General features: G+C 41.9%; 1 protein-coding gene across 1 annotated transcript; it reads left to right on the top strand.

Annotated features, from left to right (window-relative positions):
- Nucleotides 1-3605: 3605 nt before the first annotated feature.
- LOC311211235 (annexin A8-like) lies at nt 3606-16160 on the top strand (the record flags this gene model as incomplete). Its single annotated transcript, XM_084289835.1, has 12 exons — nt 3606-3626; nt 7231-7321; nt 7586-7680; nt 8886-8999; nt 9846-9936; nt 10524-10603; nt 11196-11255; nt 11788-11881; nt 13733-13828; nt 14061-14119; nt 14812-14934; nt 16104-16160. The coding sequence occupies 12 exons, from the start codon at nt 3606-3608 to the stop codon at nt 16158-16160; spliced, it is 981 nt and encodes a 326-aa protein (XP_084145961.1).
- Nucleotides 16161-17603: the final 1443 nt, after the last annotated feature.

Below are 17603 nucleotides of genomic sequence, written 5' to 3'. Positions count from 1 at the left end.
GTCTGAGGGGTGTGCTCTATCTTCCTCAAATTTTCGTAGTAAAATATTTCATGATTATGAAATTATTGGTTTGAATCAAGTATCAATGTGGTTTTGGTCTGCTGTTTCCAGAATGATTAAGCTCCTGGCTTAAAAAAAATATATATATATATATATTTATATATATATTATATAATATATATATATATATATTTGGGGGTGAAATTCCCAATAGGCTGTTCTGTTCTTGTCATGCTGCAGAAAGTTCTAGTAGCAGTGAAAAGCCATGGGGTAAGTAAAATTGCTGGACAGTTGAAGACCTGTTTTGCATGAGCTCTCATGTTCCAAAGCAGTCAGCTCCTGGCCTCAAACTTTCCAGGCACGGGGCCAGACTTTACTAACCTACAAATGGGGAAGGGGAGAAAGGGGCTGCACTCTAAAAGTCTTCTGCTACCGTCCATCTGTGTTAGAGCATCCTTTAAGCTTTTGTCCAACCTAAAACAGAGCAGTCAGAGCTTACTGGTGGTACATTCTTGAAGCAATGTAAGTAATGAACCTTTTGAAGGCTATCAGCACTTTTTATTTTTTTTTTAATACTTCAGGTCTTTTATGGGTTTGAACAAGGTTGAGCAAAATCCAGTCCTGCTCATGAATTCTTTTATAGCATTCCTTATGCTGGCTTGGTATGTACTGAGGTAGCTCCGATGTCCCCAGTTCAAGCTTGGAAAGTCCCAAGTGCGGAGTCAAGAAAAAGCTAAGTGCAGAGCACCTTCTTCATTACGTCTAGCTGAAAATGGGTTTGGATTGAGTGGCCTAAAGACACACAAACCAAACCTAGTTATGGTGTTTGTGCTGCTTCTTTTGGAGGTTTCTGACCGCTTTTGGTGACTGATAGCCATGCCAACAGCTGACTTGGCCAGGCACACTGGCAGAAGCAGGGACTTGCTGAAAGCTTGGAGGTGTTCAGGGCTGAGGCTTGAGAGACCTTCACTGTGGAGACACTTTGTGGATGTCTGTACCCACAATATGACTGACCCACCACTCAGATGACACTCTTGCAGATGGCTTAGAGATGACTGTTTTGTGGTGGTACCACAGTGCAAACAAGCAGGATCATGAGGTCAAATTTTAACCACCTTAATGTATTGCTGGGCAGTGTTCTCCTGACAGTATTTCTAGTGAATTTGGAGTTCACTTTATCAGGGATGCAGAAATGACTTCTCTGTGTGTGTGTGAGACAGTGAGGCTTGGGGGAACCTGTGTATTGTCTTCTACCCCTTTTGGGAATTTTGCACGATCCTGTGGATAATCACTGCACTATGTGAGGTTCTACTGCTGCTGTAAAAGGTGTGTGTGTGTTCCTGGTACATAACAGTAAAGTACATGAACCACAGGCAAGTTCACTCACATGCACAACATGTATGGTATGGGAGGGCCAAGATGTGTAGATGAGTATGTAAACCTAAGCTGTTCAAAACAACAACTCTGCCCAAGCAAAAAGGGCATTGGACTGCAGTGTGTGCCTCCTGCTGTGCTGGCCTGAGAGCATTGACTGCTCTCATGTGCATGAAGCTTGTGCAGCGCTGCTCTGAGCCTTACTGCATTGAAGCTGCATCCATCATGAACTGAGACAATACTGCAATAGAGTTCAACTCACAGCTGACAAAGTGATCAATTCTTACAGGATAAACCACAATGAATGAAGAGCAGGAATCAGTTCAGAGCAATAGCACCATACCTGAAGAGGGATTGCTCAGGGTTCAGTTTCTCCAGACCTTACCTAGCCCATTCATATTGATTTCTTAAAATCTGGCCACTGTCCCTCTGTGTTAAATTCTAATTCCCCTGTTAAAATCCCTTCTAATGTCCCTTTACAGCCTTTTTAGTTTGTGCTGGCAAAAATGACTGGTTGGACGTTTTCCCATTTTCTCTCTGGTTTGGTCTCTGCTCCCCTCTGTGACTTTCTGTCTAGAAGGGTTTCTTTGTCCATGGAGTCCTCAAGAAAGCTGACCTTCATGGCAAGCTGACCTAATTAAATCCCAACACAGGGAAAAGGCATATGTAAGCAGCCAGGCACAGCCCTGAGATCCAGTAAAAGCAAATCTATCCTGCTCTGACCACCCTTCCTGTGAAGGAGGGGGAATGAAGGACCACTCATGAACCCTCCTTGCTGTGTGCTGTTGATGACCCTGCCTCTTAAACATGACTGGAAACCAAGCTGGTGTGGACCCTAGTTGCACACTTTCTACGCCAAGGACAGTGCCTCCTCCTCCATGACTTGCCCTCCCTGTGTGATGGATGGGTTTGAGGCAGGAGGAGCTGGCAGAGCTCGTTCCAGTGGGAATAACCAGAGCAGCTTCCCAGGCCATGGGGACCCAGCTGGGTTAAGTGAAATAACAGCATGTGGGAAGGAAGTAAGAGGCCCATGGTTTGGTGTTTACCCAGGGTCCTGTGTGGGCTTGTAAATGTGAGAGGGGACAGAGTTCCTCTATAGCAAGGGTTAAGATATAGCTGATGGGAATGCTTCCATCAGGGCAGCTTTCCATTTAAAAACAAATAAATAATACGGGCGTGATGGGTTCTGACAAAAGTCTAGACAGGAAAATATTGCTACGGCCGTAAGATATTTCAGCTGGTTTCACAGAAACACTTCTCTAAATTTAAGTATTAAGAGCCTTTTGGCTCCTACTATGAACACAAAAAGGAAAAAATATTCACGTTGCACTAAGCGTTAACGTGTAATAGCAAGCCTTACGGTAACCTTGCTGGAACTGACATTGCTGAGAGCAGTTAGCTTGAAATGTGCTGGTTCTGTGTTAGCCTAGAGATGCTTCTTGCTCACGCTGTGTGAGTCCAGGTTACATGACAGGGAGAGACCTCCCGAGTCAGTATACAGTCTGCTGCTGTACTGAGCTTTGCTATGACATGTAGGGCATGTTTGGGTGTTGACTTAGTGTTTTTTTAATAGGCTTTTTTGAAAGAAGGGATGTAGGTGAGCATTTGTTAAGTTTTGAGAGTCCTGTTTTGCTGTCATCCAGATTGGTAGAAATAGAAAGAGTCCTTAATAACGTGAGAGTGGTTTATTTCATTGTAGCAGAACTCACTGGGTCTTAGTGGAGTTTAATGCCAAGAAACTACCTGGCTTTAATTTGCATGTCATGTCAGTGCCAGAGGCTAAAATGTTAGCGGGTTAGGGTGTGGGGGAGAAGCAGTGGAAAAATTACAATGAGCATTAGTCAACTGAGGTTGAATGTAGGGCTCCTCACAGGGGAAGCCTGGTTTATTAAGCAACTCGATCTCTCCCTGTGAGATCATACGTGCAAAACAGGTTAAGCAGTGTCTGCGGGCGTTGCCCCATGGAATTTGTAGATAAGGATGGGTTATACCTGCCAGTTCTCGGCACAGAGTCCAGTTACATTCTGCTGCTTCCAGAGGGAATAAGCCTCCTGAGGAACACAGTTATTCTAATTTTCTTGTGGTAAGTCTATTGAAAAAAATAATTTTATATATATATATATTCCTCTTTTTTCCCCCCACCCTCTTCAAATCTCAGATTCCCTAACTGTGAGGTGTGATGCGTGTGGTTTTCTTCATCAACAGGCCCAGGTATCACTACTGACACTGCAATGGCATGGTGGAAGGCTTGGGTAAGTAGAGGAAATAGAGAAGTGAAACACCTTGACTTATTTGGTCATATAATAAGTTAACTTGTTAGCTCTATCAGGCACTGTGTGGGAATGAAATGTTTTCCTTTAAAGATCATCCAAACTTGTTTACTGATTTTCTGACTATAAAATAGTTTTCAGCACTTCCATAACCTTAATTAAAGAAGATGTTAATATGCATGCTGGCTTCAAGAAGACCAGACTCTCCCTGCCCCTTCAGTTGAGTGGTGCAGAGGGATAATTATGTGTATATGGGGATATGGTACCGGGGATCAGCAAAGCTGCACAGCAGAGGTCTGCATTAGGTATGAACGCTGCAGTCACCTTGTCCCTTCCTTCACCTCCGGCAGTGGGTTCAGGGCACTGGCCTGTCCCCAGCGTGCTGGCAGGCTGTGGTCATGGAGGGAGGTATGGTTTGTCAAGCCACAGTGTCTTTCTTTTCTGGGTTTTGAATATTGCTGCGACACTGTGGACTTGGATGCCCTGCTTGTCTGCTACAAGCCAGAAATGTTGTTTGTTCTCTTTTAAACTCTTGTGGCTTTGGGAGTTGTGGGGTGCCCTGAAGCAGCCTCCACATACAGCTCAGTGGCAGCTCTCCCATTAGCTTCTATGGAAGGCTAGGTTTCCCCAGGGACTTTATCTCTAGATATCTACAAGTCAAGGCCTAGAAGATAGCTGCTGGAGAATGGCATGTGTTGGAGTACTGGTGGAAAAGTCTCTCCCTGCCCGGTCACCACCCTTTTGGAAGTTAGTATAGTAAAATGGATTTTTTTTTTTCCAAAGTTTGGAGGAACTCTCACTTTAATTTTTCCCTTTATGTTGATCTGTTGCCTCCACCCTCCACGCAGGAAATCATTTGGAAACGTAGTGAGAAAAGGAGGAAAAGTCATTGAAAGCTCTAGAGGACTCTTATCTGTTGGTATTGTAGGGGTGGAGGTATGAAGACAGGCAGGCAGTGGAGGAGTAGCTAAAAACAAATTGTTTTTCAAAATCCTCTATAAAAATACAACTCAAATGCAAACTATGAAAAATGTGAAACACTCTCAGAAATTTTCCACTGAAAAACAATAACCCCACCTGTAACCCCCATTTCAGGATTTTGATGAACTACTCCTTAGGTTAGAAAACACTTTGATAGGATATATATTTTGATATATTTTAAATCCCCTTACCCTTAATTTATAAGTAGAATGCTTTTCACATCATCAGCTGCAGGGTACACAGATTACATTGCTTTTGCACTAGTTATTCATCTTACCAGGAGATTTGCATGGATGCTTTGAGTAGTTTCAGTTAGGTAATTATAGCATCAATTCATCTGGAAAACAAGACCAAACTGAATAGTGTTTCTCTGGAAACTGACTGTGATTGTACCTGTGCTGGAACACAGAGAATCAAGCCTATGAGTGAGTCATGAGTAAGCTACTTGAATGAGGATGGGCCGTGTTTCTTGGAATTAATACCAAAAAGGGCCATTGTTTGATTTGTTACTGCTGCCTCCAAATGAAAGCTGAGCACTGCCTCTTACCCTGAGTCACCAGGCACAGATCCAGAGCATTTCTTTCACATGAGCCTTTGAGTGCAGCTAGAGAGGACTGTCCATCTATTTCAGAGCAAAATCAGACAGATAAGTGTATCTTGCTTTCTGGGGAAGTTTTGCTGGTACTGGCTGACTTCACAGGGGAGCAGAAAAGGAGTGCTTGCTCTGATCCTGCCCAAGAGCCCGGCCAGGCCTCCTGTTCCAGACTGATGGCAAGCCTTTGGGGGTGGCTCTGCAGTGACAGCTTCACCACAGCCTTAAACTTGCTGCTCAGTAATCACTGGGACGTAATCGAAGTTGCATCTAGTGAGAAGTTTCCCATTGATTCAGTCCCTTCCTCAGCTGCTCTCCCTACCTGGAGCAGGGTGTGGTGGCACAGGATTCTGTTGCTGTACTGGCTGTAAAGCAAACTTCAGCAAACACGAGTTCTTCCAGATCTTGCTGTCTGCTGAACATACAGCTTCTGTTGAAGCTCATCATTTTTTGGTTGTTTGATACTGTTCCCAGAGCTTGGCTGGCATGAAAACACCTGCCAGCTATGTCTACCAGTAGAGCACTGGACAAGAACACCTGAACGAGCTTGCCCTGAGCCAGCCTGAGTATCTTTGCAGCATGGCATGACTATGCCTCAGCTGTGGTGCTGGGCTAGGCCTAGTGTTTCTTGGCTGTGTGCTCAGGAGCGTGACATTAATCTTCCAGACTCTTACTTAAAAATAAAAAATGCCAGCAATGCAGGTCCTGCAGGGAATTTCCACAAACCTTTCTACCTGGCAGAGATTGCTTGAAGGTTAGCTCTGGGAAGGATTTTTCTCTGGGGAGGGCATGAATGACCTGAGACGGCGCAATGAGAAGGGGGGGAAGATGCCTCTGTCACAAAGGAAAGAGGAGCAAAAGGAATTTACACCAGAGCAGGAGGCTGCTGGGTGGCACTTGGAGGTCTATATTATGCAAGTCATATGGGACAGCATTAGTGATTACTTATGCTCCGTAAGCTCTGGATTGAAGGTGCTTTTTACCTGACTGTGAGGCCACCCCCTTAGAAAAAATCCATCAAGTCATGCTGATATCATTAGTTTGATATTAATCATATCCCTACAAGTCCATTTATGAGAATACAGCAGTTTCCTGGGAAAGCTTAAATCTCTCTGCTGCTAAGGAAAAGAAAATTGCAGTTATTGGAATAAAGTGGTGATGACTCTTTATGACTAACCATTCACAGACTTCCCTGTTGATAGGACATTACTGTTGGAAATGTCAGCGTGTTCAAGCCAATTCCCTTGCCTAACAGCTTTGGTTAAGCAGAAGCTCTTAAACCTGTGTTCTGGTTGATGTCATTACTATCTTAGGGTGACTGGAGTAAATCCCAGTGTGTCTTTCTGCCCTATTACTCTGAGGCTGGCTGTGCCTTACGGGTCTGACTGGAGGATTGCTGTGTAGTTGGCTCTCAGCTCAGAGAAGGAGAACATTGTAACTGCACTTCTCCAGATGGATCTGTTCCTTCAAAGTAGCCTCTTGGCCCAAATCCTTCCCAAGGAGGTGCTTCCTTATGTGAAACCAGTTGTACTTGAGTGAAGCAGCAGCAGAATAAAGCTGCTAACTAGAAACATGGTTTGTGAGAGCATATGTATTCCATGAAACTGAAATGCTATGTATAAAACCACTCTGTACCAAAGCACTGGAAACTGTGGCACTTAATAGCAGTATGACATGACAGCATACGTGCTCTTAAGCATTGTAGAAAGGCTTGAATGGGAAAGTCCAGGCTACTCAGTTTTTTCTGTCAGACCACCTGCACCTAATGACTTCTGCAACAGTGCTTGACCTCATTTTTCTGCCTGGACCCAGAGGCTGGCACAGGCAAGTGGAGGGAAAAAAACTTGTGTTGTCTTCTGAGCTTTGCTCTGAAGAATGCCTTGAACCAATCCCTCAACTTTTCTGTCTTCCACATGTGTAAGCAGTGGATAATATTAATTTACTTTCCAAAATACCCTTTCTTGAGCTGACAAAATGCAGGAATGAAGTGTTGTATTTTTTCTTATTTTTCAGAGTGAAGCAGAGGGTGTGTCTGTGACAGGTGCTTTAAACTTTGACCCTGTACCTGATGCTCAAACTCTGTACAAGGCCATGAAGGGGCTTGGTGAGTTGACTCCATCCATATGTGTAAATTCTATGTTGCATTTATAGTTGCTCAGTTAAAAGCCATTCCTGAAGAAAATTGCAGCTAGAGATGGTTTTTTATTTATTTTAATGTGGATAATTCAAAATCAACATTTCTGCAAGACGTAATTGAATTTCTACATCATGAAGGCAATAAACTAGGGGAGGTTGTCTCATTACTTGAATTGCGATTATTATTATTATTCTGTGCACTGTGTTTATGGCTTTTTGTTGCTCTCCATAGGGACTGATGAACAAGCTATAATTGATGTCCTAACTAAGAGGAGCAATATGCAGCGTCAACTGATTGCCAAATCCTTCAAAGGACAGTTTGGAAAGGTTCTTCCAAAACAAAGCCATATTCAGTCACTGTTTCACTGCATGTGGGATGTAGTTAATGGGTGTACAGTTCATCCTGCAAGCATGGTGTAAACAATATGCAGGTCTTTTGCAAACAGACAGGTTAATATTTGATAATAAGGCCTGGGGTGAATATGGGAAATTAATTTGTGGTGGGATAAACTGGTTTTCGTCTAGTGATTGTAATTTTCTTTCTAAAAGGCATTTTGACCAGAAATAGTTTTTAAAAATCCATTTTGTCTTAAAGTGTAATTCCTTATTGTTTTTGAAGCTATAACAAAGTTATACTTTTCTAAGTAGCCTTTTGAGTAAATTATTGGGCTGGTGTGGGGCTCTTCTAAGTGATAAAGTTCAATTTAAATACTTATTTCATTACATTTATTTGGAAATTCTAAAAATGAAAACAAACTGCAATTGTTAACAATCATGTTTTTATGTGGCTATCTTTCTGTCTTTGATAAAATCTTACTCTCATTAGAAACACTTGTGCTGCAAACTCTTCCACCAGCCCAATGGTGTAGCCAGATGTGTGAGAGTAGCATCTAAAAGTGTGGGGGAAGGAAAGTTATTAGCAATGAGCAATATAGGCTCTTGGGTCAATATAGAAACAGGAAATCTTCAAAAAACCCTGATGGAACAGGAACTGCCTTGAAAGAACCTAAGAAAGGGAAGCAAATGTGTATGGGACAATGAATAGAATGGTTTCGTTCCATATACCCACTGAAACAGGGCAAGGCATACCCTAAAAAAGCTATATGATAATGAGAGGAAGGTTTGAAGCCTGTCTTTAAACAGACTGCATGCCTGATTCTGCAGAAGTCCTATGTGTGTGTGCATGTGTAGGCTTTGGATGTTGGTTGTATCCTTCACTTAGTTCAAGGCCTTCAGCTCCTGGTTCTGCTCCCTGTCTAAAACAGGTTGGAGGAAGATGTTTATCTTCCCTGCTCTGCTGCAAAATTATTACCTGGGGGAAGCTTGGTACTGGGGAACAAAGGAAGTGGAAGGACCTAGACAAAATCCATTTTGGAGTTAGGTGCCTTTTCCAGCCCCCAGGACCTTTTCTAATAAACTGTCAACACAATGATGTCACTCAGCTTCACGGCTGTAGGCCATGGGGATAGAAACTGGGCAGGAAAGAGAACCTTTGAGGCTTTGTATGTGATAAGCATGGTGATGTTCTACAGGATCTGATTGAAAGCCTGAAGTCTGAACTGAGTGGCGACTTTGAGAGGCTCATTGTGGCTCTTATGTATCCCCCGTACAAGTATGATGCAAAGGAGCTGTATGATGCCATGAAGGTAAGCAAACTGCATGTTGCTATTTTAGTAGCATAGGTCCAAAGTTCATTTCCTGTAACTTTGCCTATTAATGAAAAGTGATAGTAACTGGGCTAGTGGATGATTATTAAGTTCATTATTAACAGTACCCTTTGAGAAATATTTAGTTGTGCTATCAGCGTATGTTGGGGGGGAGGGGAATGCTGCTGTAATATTTATATGTAATATGTATATGAGTTTCTGTATGTATGTGTCTCAAAGCCTGGGGAAGGTAACAGTGGATCCAAAATTGCCTTTGGCAACAGATAAACATCCACAGATGAGTTTCTAATGTGTAGTTGTAGAATCTCTTCAATGCTTTCTGTAGTGCATCTTGTGAATGGAGCTCAATGACCTTGGGCCAAAGTTGCTGCTATGACACCCCACCTGAACAGTGAAACCTTTAAAAAAAATCAAAGAAATTAATGAGTGTTGGTGCAAGGCCCAATCTGGGGTTGACTGGCATCCTGCCTGTTGATATAGTATTTTTTTAATGGTACAAAGTACTGACTAGACAAACATTAGTGCCCCCACATCCCTCTGATACAGTCCACCAAAGATCCAGATCCAAAAATGCATTGCAGAAGTGCAGGGTTACACACAATCATCCTTTACAAATTGGGCATCTCAGTAAATGAATCCACACTCAAACCAAACGTGCTTTGTGTCTACAGTTTTCATCTTGACAGTTTCTCACAGCTCAGCACACAGCCTCGCCCTTTGCTGCCGTAAGACTCCTCGTTTGACCATACTTTTCTAGCAGTAAATTTCACTGCATCATTAGATATCTTTCTCTACCTTCTTTTTCCACTATGTTTTCCATCAAAGGGTGTGGGAACAAGTGAAGGTGTTATCATAGAGATCCTGGCATCACGAACAAAGGCGCAGATCAGAGAGATAATCAAGGCGTACAAAGAAGGTAAAGTGCCTGGGGCTCTGGTTTGTGTGGTCAGAGCAATGTGCCACTGCATGACTGCACAGCAGAATGGTGTTACCAGCTAACACTGTCAGCAGGAAAAGGGGATTGTAGAAGCAAGAAGGTGCAGCCTAACTCCACCTGGCAAACAGAACTGAGTGAATTTGAAAAATCCCTCTCTAGCTTTCTTCCAGTCAGAGGAAAAGGCCAGCAAATCACAAATTTAGTCTGTGGTGCCCAGCACAACCATTGCCAGAAGGCAAATAAAGCTACAGCTGTACACTTGGCTTTTTCTCTCCCTTAAATGTGCTGTACATGGGAATCTGTCAAATATATTTGTAACTATTTCTTTGGTCCCTCAAACTACATCCCTAACATTAGCCATGGGTTTATGCCTTTGTCATTGGAGCTAGTGGTACACTCGGTCAGATGGGAGTGCCTGTCTGGGTATCACTGAGAGGGTATGCTGACCTCAGCCCACCTTTTTTCACTAGTGACCTTGATTGGTGTATGTCCTCAGGTGACTTGTGATATCCTGATCATAACATCCAAATAAATACTCCCATTGTTCTTCTCTTTCTCTTGTGTAGAATACGGTTCTGATCTGGAAGAAGACATAAAATCGGAAACAAGTGGATATTTTGAACAGATTCTAGTTTGCCTTCTTCAGGTAATGTTAAAGAAAAGAGGATACAAAGATCTTCATTTTTCTATTACTTTTTGGAGAAGACGTGCGATAGAAGGGACAATGCAGTCACAATTACCACAAACTACAGTGACAAACACATCGCTTGAACTGGATTTCTGTTTTCAGCTTTGATGTGACTGAGGCAGGGAACCCTCCCTCAGCAGCAGTAAAAGAGCTGGAAACAGTCAGCTCTGCTGCACGGAAACATCTCACTTTTACATGCATATGTCGCTACACTGTATAGGAGTCTTTAAAAAAAATCTCAACAATGATTCAACCCTATTCTAGAGTCTGTCACCTAAATGCTGAGAGCACATTTGGATTTATTTATCCTATTGAATTTTCTCAATTTTCTTGCCAAGAAGCAAAATAACTTACCAACTTCTTGGCTCCACTTCACATTACTGATTTCAGTCAAGGAGTTAGTTCTTGTGTTGCCTGAAACATTACTGACTGAGTACTCTGCAAAAATAACTGAGGAGGAGAATTGTTCTTTGTCTAGCATGTACTCTGTGATCCCCGTGTGGAAAATAATTCATGAGAGCAAATGGTGTCTGTCTTTTTCTTCTCATAGGGTGAGAGGGACAATGCTACTCTCTACGTGGATACTGCATTGGCTCTCCAGGATGCACAGGTACTCTCAAATGCCCATGATCAGTGATATGCTTGCATCCTGCCTATCTTGAATTTCAGGGTCCTTGGATAGGAGAGTCCAGGTCAGCATGGGGTTGGAGCCATAACAGCTTCAGGAGGGGCCTTCTTGAAGCAGAAGCATCTTGGAGTTCTTCAGTTTTGCCTGCCCTGCTGAGCCTTGCTGTTCCAAACAGGAAGGATGAGAAGTGGGCTCAGGCTCCACTGCTTTTTACGTGTAGAAATATATAGACATTGTGGAGAGGTACACTGAAGAATAGGGAAGAAACCTCAGTAGCACTGTTGGCTGCTCCAGCTGCTTCAGGAGGGATAGAAAGGGTGGAGATAGTTACTGCCCCAATTTCACTAGAAGACACAATCAAGGGTCTACACAGTCAACTACTCTAGTAGAGTCTAGTTCATACAGTACTTTAGGTTACTTTGAGACCTGTTACCCAAGCAGTACCTCAAGCCAAATGCTGTTCCTTTACCAGCTGCATGCACAGAAAATCTAACCATAGTGTGTTAAATTTCAGACTCTCTATGCTGCTGGGGAGAAGATACGGGGCACCGATGAGATACAGTTCATCACCATCCTGTGCACGAGGAGTGCCACACACCTGATGAAAGGTATGAAGCAGTCCATGTTCCTAAGCATCTGAAATGAGAAATCATCCTAGCCAAAAAAGAAGAGGCAGGGATACAGATGTCAAAGCTCAGGTGATCAGAAATAAACATCAAAGTCTGCCTACTAATCCTTGCCCAATCAGTGCCCAAAAGCTGCCAGCAGCTTTGAAGCTTATGTAGATTCAGTGCAACTGAAAATCAGACTGCTTATACAGGAGTCCTGATACAGCAGTGATGGCTAGATGGTATAGCTATTTTTATAAGCCTAGGGGGAGAGAGTCCCTTCCTAACTGGATAGAAGTGTGCAGTCTACAGGCTCATGACTCCTTGGACATGGGTTTCTTTTGGAAGAAAATCACTGACAACGCCAGTGCTGGAGAACCACAGGGAGACTCTTCCAGTTTTGGCCTAGGTTCTTTTGAGAGCATTGGAGGCTGCTTGGGAGGGGAGATGATAACCCAGCTCCAGCTAAGGGTGCCCTCAGCTCCCCAAAGCATGAAGCAGCAAAGACCTGGCCTTGTCATCTCAAGACTTTTGAAGCAGTCCAAGGCTCTGACTAACAGATGTTATGTTGTCCCTGATCCAAGCACATCAAGTAGTGTGTGAATTCACTGGAGCTCAGTTGATAAATTTAGCTGTTGATGACCTAGGTGTGCCTGAACTTTTTCAAGCTGAAGTCTTTGGAGACTATTTTCAAGGCCCTTGGATGCCAGCTCCCCCTTGTGTTTTTAAACTTAATCTCCCAACAGCACTTAGAAACAAACAAAACAAAACAAAACAAAAAAGCTGACTCTAGTCTTTGGCCATGTCTGTCTTTAAAAACTTAATTGCAGCAGTTGGTCTGGATGTAAACAATCTTTGGGACATACTAAATTATCAAGGAAATGAATCTGATTTCCTCTGCACTAAAGCAGATTGTAATAGTTTATTTTTAAAAAACTTACATGTATTTGTTGCAACTAATTTTTTTTAACATGGAGAATAGGTCTGAGTTGAGAAGGTTTGTATCCATTTGTCTGTTCTGTAGTAGTACCTTTCACCAAAATATCTGTGTGTTAATGTTTAGGGGTATGATCCTGATTGCTGTGCAAACTTCAGTATGATATACATTGTGTTACATAGCAAGTTTCTTTTTTTGTTGGTGTAAAAGCTAGGAATCAAAACAGGGATCTGTAGTTTGGAACCAGAATCTGTATCCAGAGTATATAAAGGGCACAATGACTCTGCTGATATTTTATGTGGGAGTTTATATAGCTTGCAATCTGCATCTGTTTACTATGTTTTATGTGGTTTTTTGTTTGTTTGTTTGTTGTTGTTTTGTTTTTGTTTTTCTGAGTTGCTTTTAAATTGTGGTTGAGATAAGTTTTCCCAAACTGTTGTCATCATTTAAATGTCCAAGGGCCATGAGCATAGTTCTAGACTTAATTTGATTCTATTTTGGCTCCTGAAGCTAGTGACAGCAACATGACCAAATGATAGTTGTGCTTATCCTTCTGGAGCCTACTTCATTTGTGTGGTTAAATGCAGTGATGAAGACACAGATTTCCAAATGAATGTGAGGTTGACTGAACTTGCTCTTACAAATTAAGACAGGGAATTAAGCCCCTTCTGATCAATTAGTTGCTTTGTGTACATACAGATACTTCTTTCTTGGAGATAGGTTTTTGTGAAGCTGTTTTTTGTAGCTGATTTCTGGACTTGACTAATGCTTACTGAAGTTGTTTCAAATGTGGTCATTGCTTTAGTGGGATATTCATTTTCATATCACCACACAAGCAATACCTGTGAATGTTGGGTACAAAATGTCTGAACAATTGCTTGGTGAAAATTCAAAGTGCTTTCTGTTTCAAACAGTGTTTGAAGAATACCAGAAACTTGCTGGTAAAAGCATAGAAGACAGCATCAGGAGTGAGACTAGTGGCTCACTAGAGGATGCTATGCTGGCTATTGGTAAGTGTCTCATTTCCCTTTCTTTTGCCTGAGTTTCTTGTCTTTCCTCCTGCAGCAGTTGACTGTCATGGGATGGATCTGCTTTATAAAGATCTCTGGTAGGAAGTAAAGGATACTTAGTTCATGTCCTAGGGGCAGACTTCTTGAGTGAATGGAAAAGCTGAATCTGTTGAGCCTGCTGCCCTGGACTGCAATTATCATTGATTCTTACTGAATCTTTTTATATGCCTAGTGAAATGCACGAGGAACATCCATTGCTACTTTGCAGAGAGGCTATACCATGCTTTAAAGGTAAGACATTTATTGCAGTGTATTTTTTTTTTTTTGGTAGAAGCTTTTTGAGGAGGTTGGTCACAGTGGGATTTTGCCCATAATGTTAACTTAATGGACTGGGCCATGATATTTTCTTTTTAGGAAGCAATGATCTTAATAAAACAGTTAAAACAAACAAACCAAAAAAAAAAAAAAAAAAAAGTTCAAATGGCGATATGTAAGACAACCGCAGACAAATGTCCCTATAATTTTTAACTGATATATAAAATATGTCCGCTCTCCCAACTTGGTGGAAAACTGAGTTGATTGTTTATTTTCTTATTCCCCCAAAGGTTTTTGTTATTGAAGTGAATTTTATTTTCCTGTGACTGATTAAACAATACTGGTTGAAGGCAGGTACCTTCACAATACTGGTTGTATGGGTGCTGCTGCAGAAGGGCAGTATGTATTCATTGCCCTCTTTCAGTCCTGGAAATGCTTTTGCATTTGACATGTGCAAAGGCTCATGGCACTCTGAGACAGAAGGCTTGTAGTAAGGACAGTGGCCCTTGGTGGTGGGGATGTTGCATCTTCAGAAGGAAAAGCAGATTGCTGCAGAATGTGTGCCGAGTGATGTCTGAAAGCTAATGTACCCAGTTCCAGACCAGTTCACAACAGCTTATCCTTTGAATGCCCACTAACACTGCAGACTGATGTATCTGTTATTTCAGGGGGCTGGCACCCGTGATGGGACCCTTATAAGGGTGATTGTTTCTCGAAGTGAAGTTGACTTAAATCTTATCAAGGCTGAATTCAAGCGGATTGCAGGACAGTCTCTCTCCAGCATGATTGTGGTAAGCAGCATCTTGATATAATAGCTCTTAGTCATTATGTGCATTCCTAACCTGCCCAGAAAAATGTGACGTGGGCAAAACCAAACCTGATGAGAGACTGCTCTAGGCTTTTCATGTGTTCTTCATGATCTCCTAAATGAATCTAGATGCATTAAATTATCCCTGTTACACATTTCCCATGCTGTGCCATCTTCTCTTTTCTGCTGTCCTTTACTACCTAGAACTAGTGCCATGTAAATCAAAGCAGTTGTGTTTTTATTTATTTATTTTAAACTGACTTATCCCAAATGAAGGCCTGGTCCATGCTGTAGTGAGTTAAGTTTATAAACTGAACCTTGTCAAATCTTACTGTATTTCTTGGTGCTTGAGTCTCAGCACTGGACAAAGGACCCTCCCCTAGCAAAAAGCCATGTTTTCTATTAGGTCTGAAAAGCTGGGTTTTATAATTTGTTGTTTAAGGTCTCTGGGGCATCCCTTTCCCCTAGTGCAAATGGCACAAAAGCCCTATGCTTATCAGTCCCCATGGGACGTCTCATTCTGTAATGAGGGCCCTTTCTTCTAATTGACACTGTCAGTGTCTGTCATGTTGATTAATGATCAGTCTTCGAGGGTCTGTATGGAATATTCATTCCTCTGAGAAGTGGAAATGCCTTTATACCTGTCATCACAAAATATTCAAAGGGAGTAAAATTTCTGTCTCAGGATGTTCTCTGTAGTTCTTCTCTAGACCAAAATGACCATATTTGTGGCTTTCTTAAAAACATCCTTTGTCAGGGCTAACTGCTCATTCCCTTCCTGTAAGGGAGGGAACACTACACAAATACTAGGGATGTAAAATCTGAACACAACAGTATTGGTTTCTCTTGTTCATGCTGACTTTTTGTGCCACTCTGTGGGATGGAGCCCTGATCAGTTACTCATTGGGATTCCAAAGAAAAGAATTGGACTTGATAAATTTTGTTTCAGGTGGAAGCTATGGGCTTTGTTTCTGTTCACTTTTGATGGTTTCAGCTGGCAGTGACCCTGCTGAAATCTGGCTTGATCTTTCCAAAGTGTTTTTGTTGTGGGGGTATATCCCATCCACTGACAAAGGCAGCAGCCAGTTTATAAAAACGGACTTCTATACTCACCTTTTTTTTTTTTTTTTTTTTTAATTTTCCCCCTATCAGGATGACACCAGCGGTGATTACAAGACAGCCTTGCTAAATCTCTGTGGCAGTGACTGACGAAATCTAGGAGGAAGATGCTGAAATGGATACAGAAAGCAAATTTGGAGAATAAGTGCCTGAAAATGCACACACAGAACATCCTTCCATTAATTCAAGGAGGGCGAGGGGGTGGAAGGGAGATGGGGTAGGTGAGATCAATTTAGTAAAAATTTCCAAAGCTCCCTGGGAAACATGGATGCTTAGTACACATTAAAACTGTTTACTTCCATAATGGTTTTAAAAAAACTTCCGTTTGTGTTTGGTTTTTTGCTTCCATTTCATTTTGTGCAATTTCTCTTCTTTTAATGCATTGTGAAGGGCAGAAATCTCAGATTCTTTAAGTGCTTGTTTCTAGCAATTTCCCAATTTCTCACCTGGACTAAAAAGTGACTAAGAGGGGCTCTTTGCTCAGTCTTTGTGGGGTGTAGGAGAGCTGCACAGCTAGATGATGCCCCCCAGTCAGGGGAACGTCCTGCTGTGGTGGCATGCCATTGCCAGGTCCTCTGGACTTCCTGCAGTTCATGAGCCCCGGGCTTCTTCACCTGTCAAGAACTGATGAACACAATCTTAACACAGAAACTGAGGTTTAAGCAACCTTTAGGTGAGATACAAATCATAAGCTCCTGGGCATGTTTCTCAAATACCACGCAAACATCCTGAGGCACAGCAGAATCAAGACTTTGTAGTAGCATGTATCAGACTCACTACACTTGGTCTCGGCTCTTTTATCCACTTTCCACATTGTGCCTGAACAAGCAATTCTGGCACAGGGACAGATTTCTTTTATGAACTCTTGACAGTGCCTGGTACGATGATACCCTGATATCTGACTATTGGTCAGCCCTAAAGACATAGAGATGAGGAAAATCTTATTATGATTAATAAGGAGATTTCTGGGGACATAAATGTTTTTCTTTTAAATGGGGATGATGCATATCTTTCTAGTTGCGGGGAGGGATCTATTTTCAGTAAATAGAAAGGCTGTCTTTTCAAAACAAAAATGACTTCTAAAAATAATATTAAGTAAAATACAAAAGTTGTCACTGAAATATATTTTCAACCATACTTTTCAGTGGCCTGGGTTGCAGATTTCATGCTCTTTCTGCTAAGTCTCTTCCTCACCCCTAAAATCAGAAGCTTCTTATGCAAATGTTCTAAATGGAAAAACTGTGGGTTTGTTTTTTTCTTATTTTTTCCTGGGAAAATATTCACCCAAGTTGAGTCATAAATGTCCTGGTTGCTACTGGTGAATAACTAGATTTTCGGTTGTTTTTACAGACATTAGTGAGAGAGAAAATTGCCTTCATTACATATTTCTGAACTTCCTGATAGTTTCATATTGTGGTTGATTTTTTATTTTTAACCTCAGTTTATCTACGCTGAGTTTATCTATTCGTTCCCCCTGTAACTGCTAGGTCTATTAGTACGTATCACCTAACCTCTCACCAAAAATTTTTAATT

Source organism: Netta rufina, assembly GCF_964035555.1.
Source record: "Netta rufina genome assembly, chromosome: 7".
NCBI lineage: Eukaryota > Metazoa > Chordata > Aves > Anseriformes > Anatidae > Netta > Netta rufina.
Note: the sequence above shows the minus strand (reverse complement) of the source record. Positions and strands in the feature narration are given on the sequence as shown.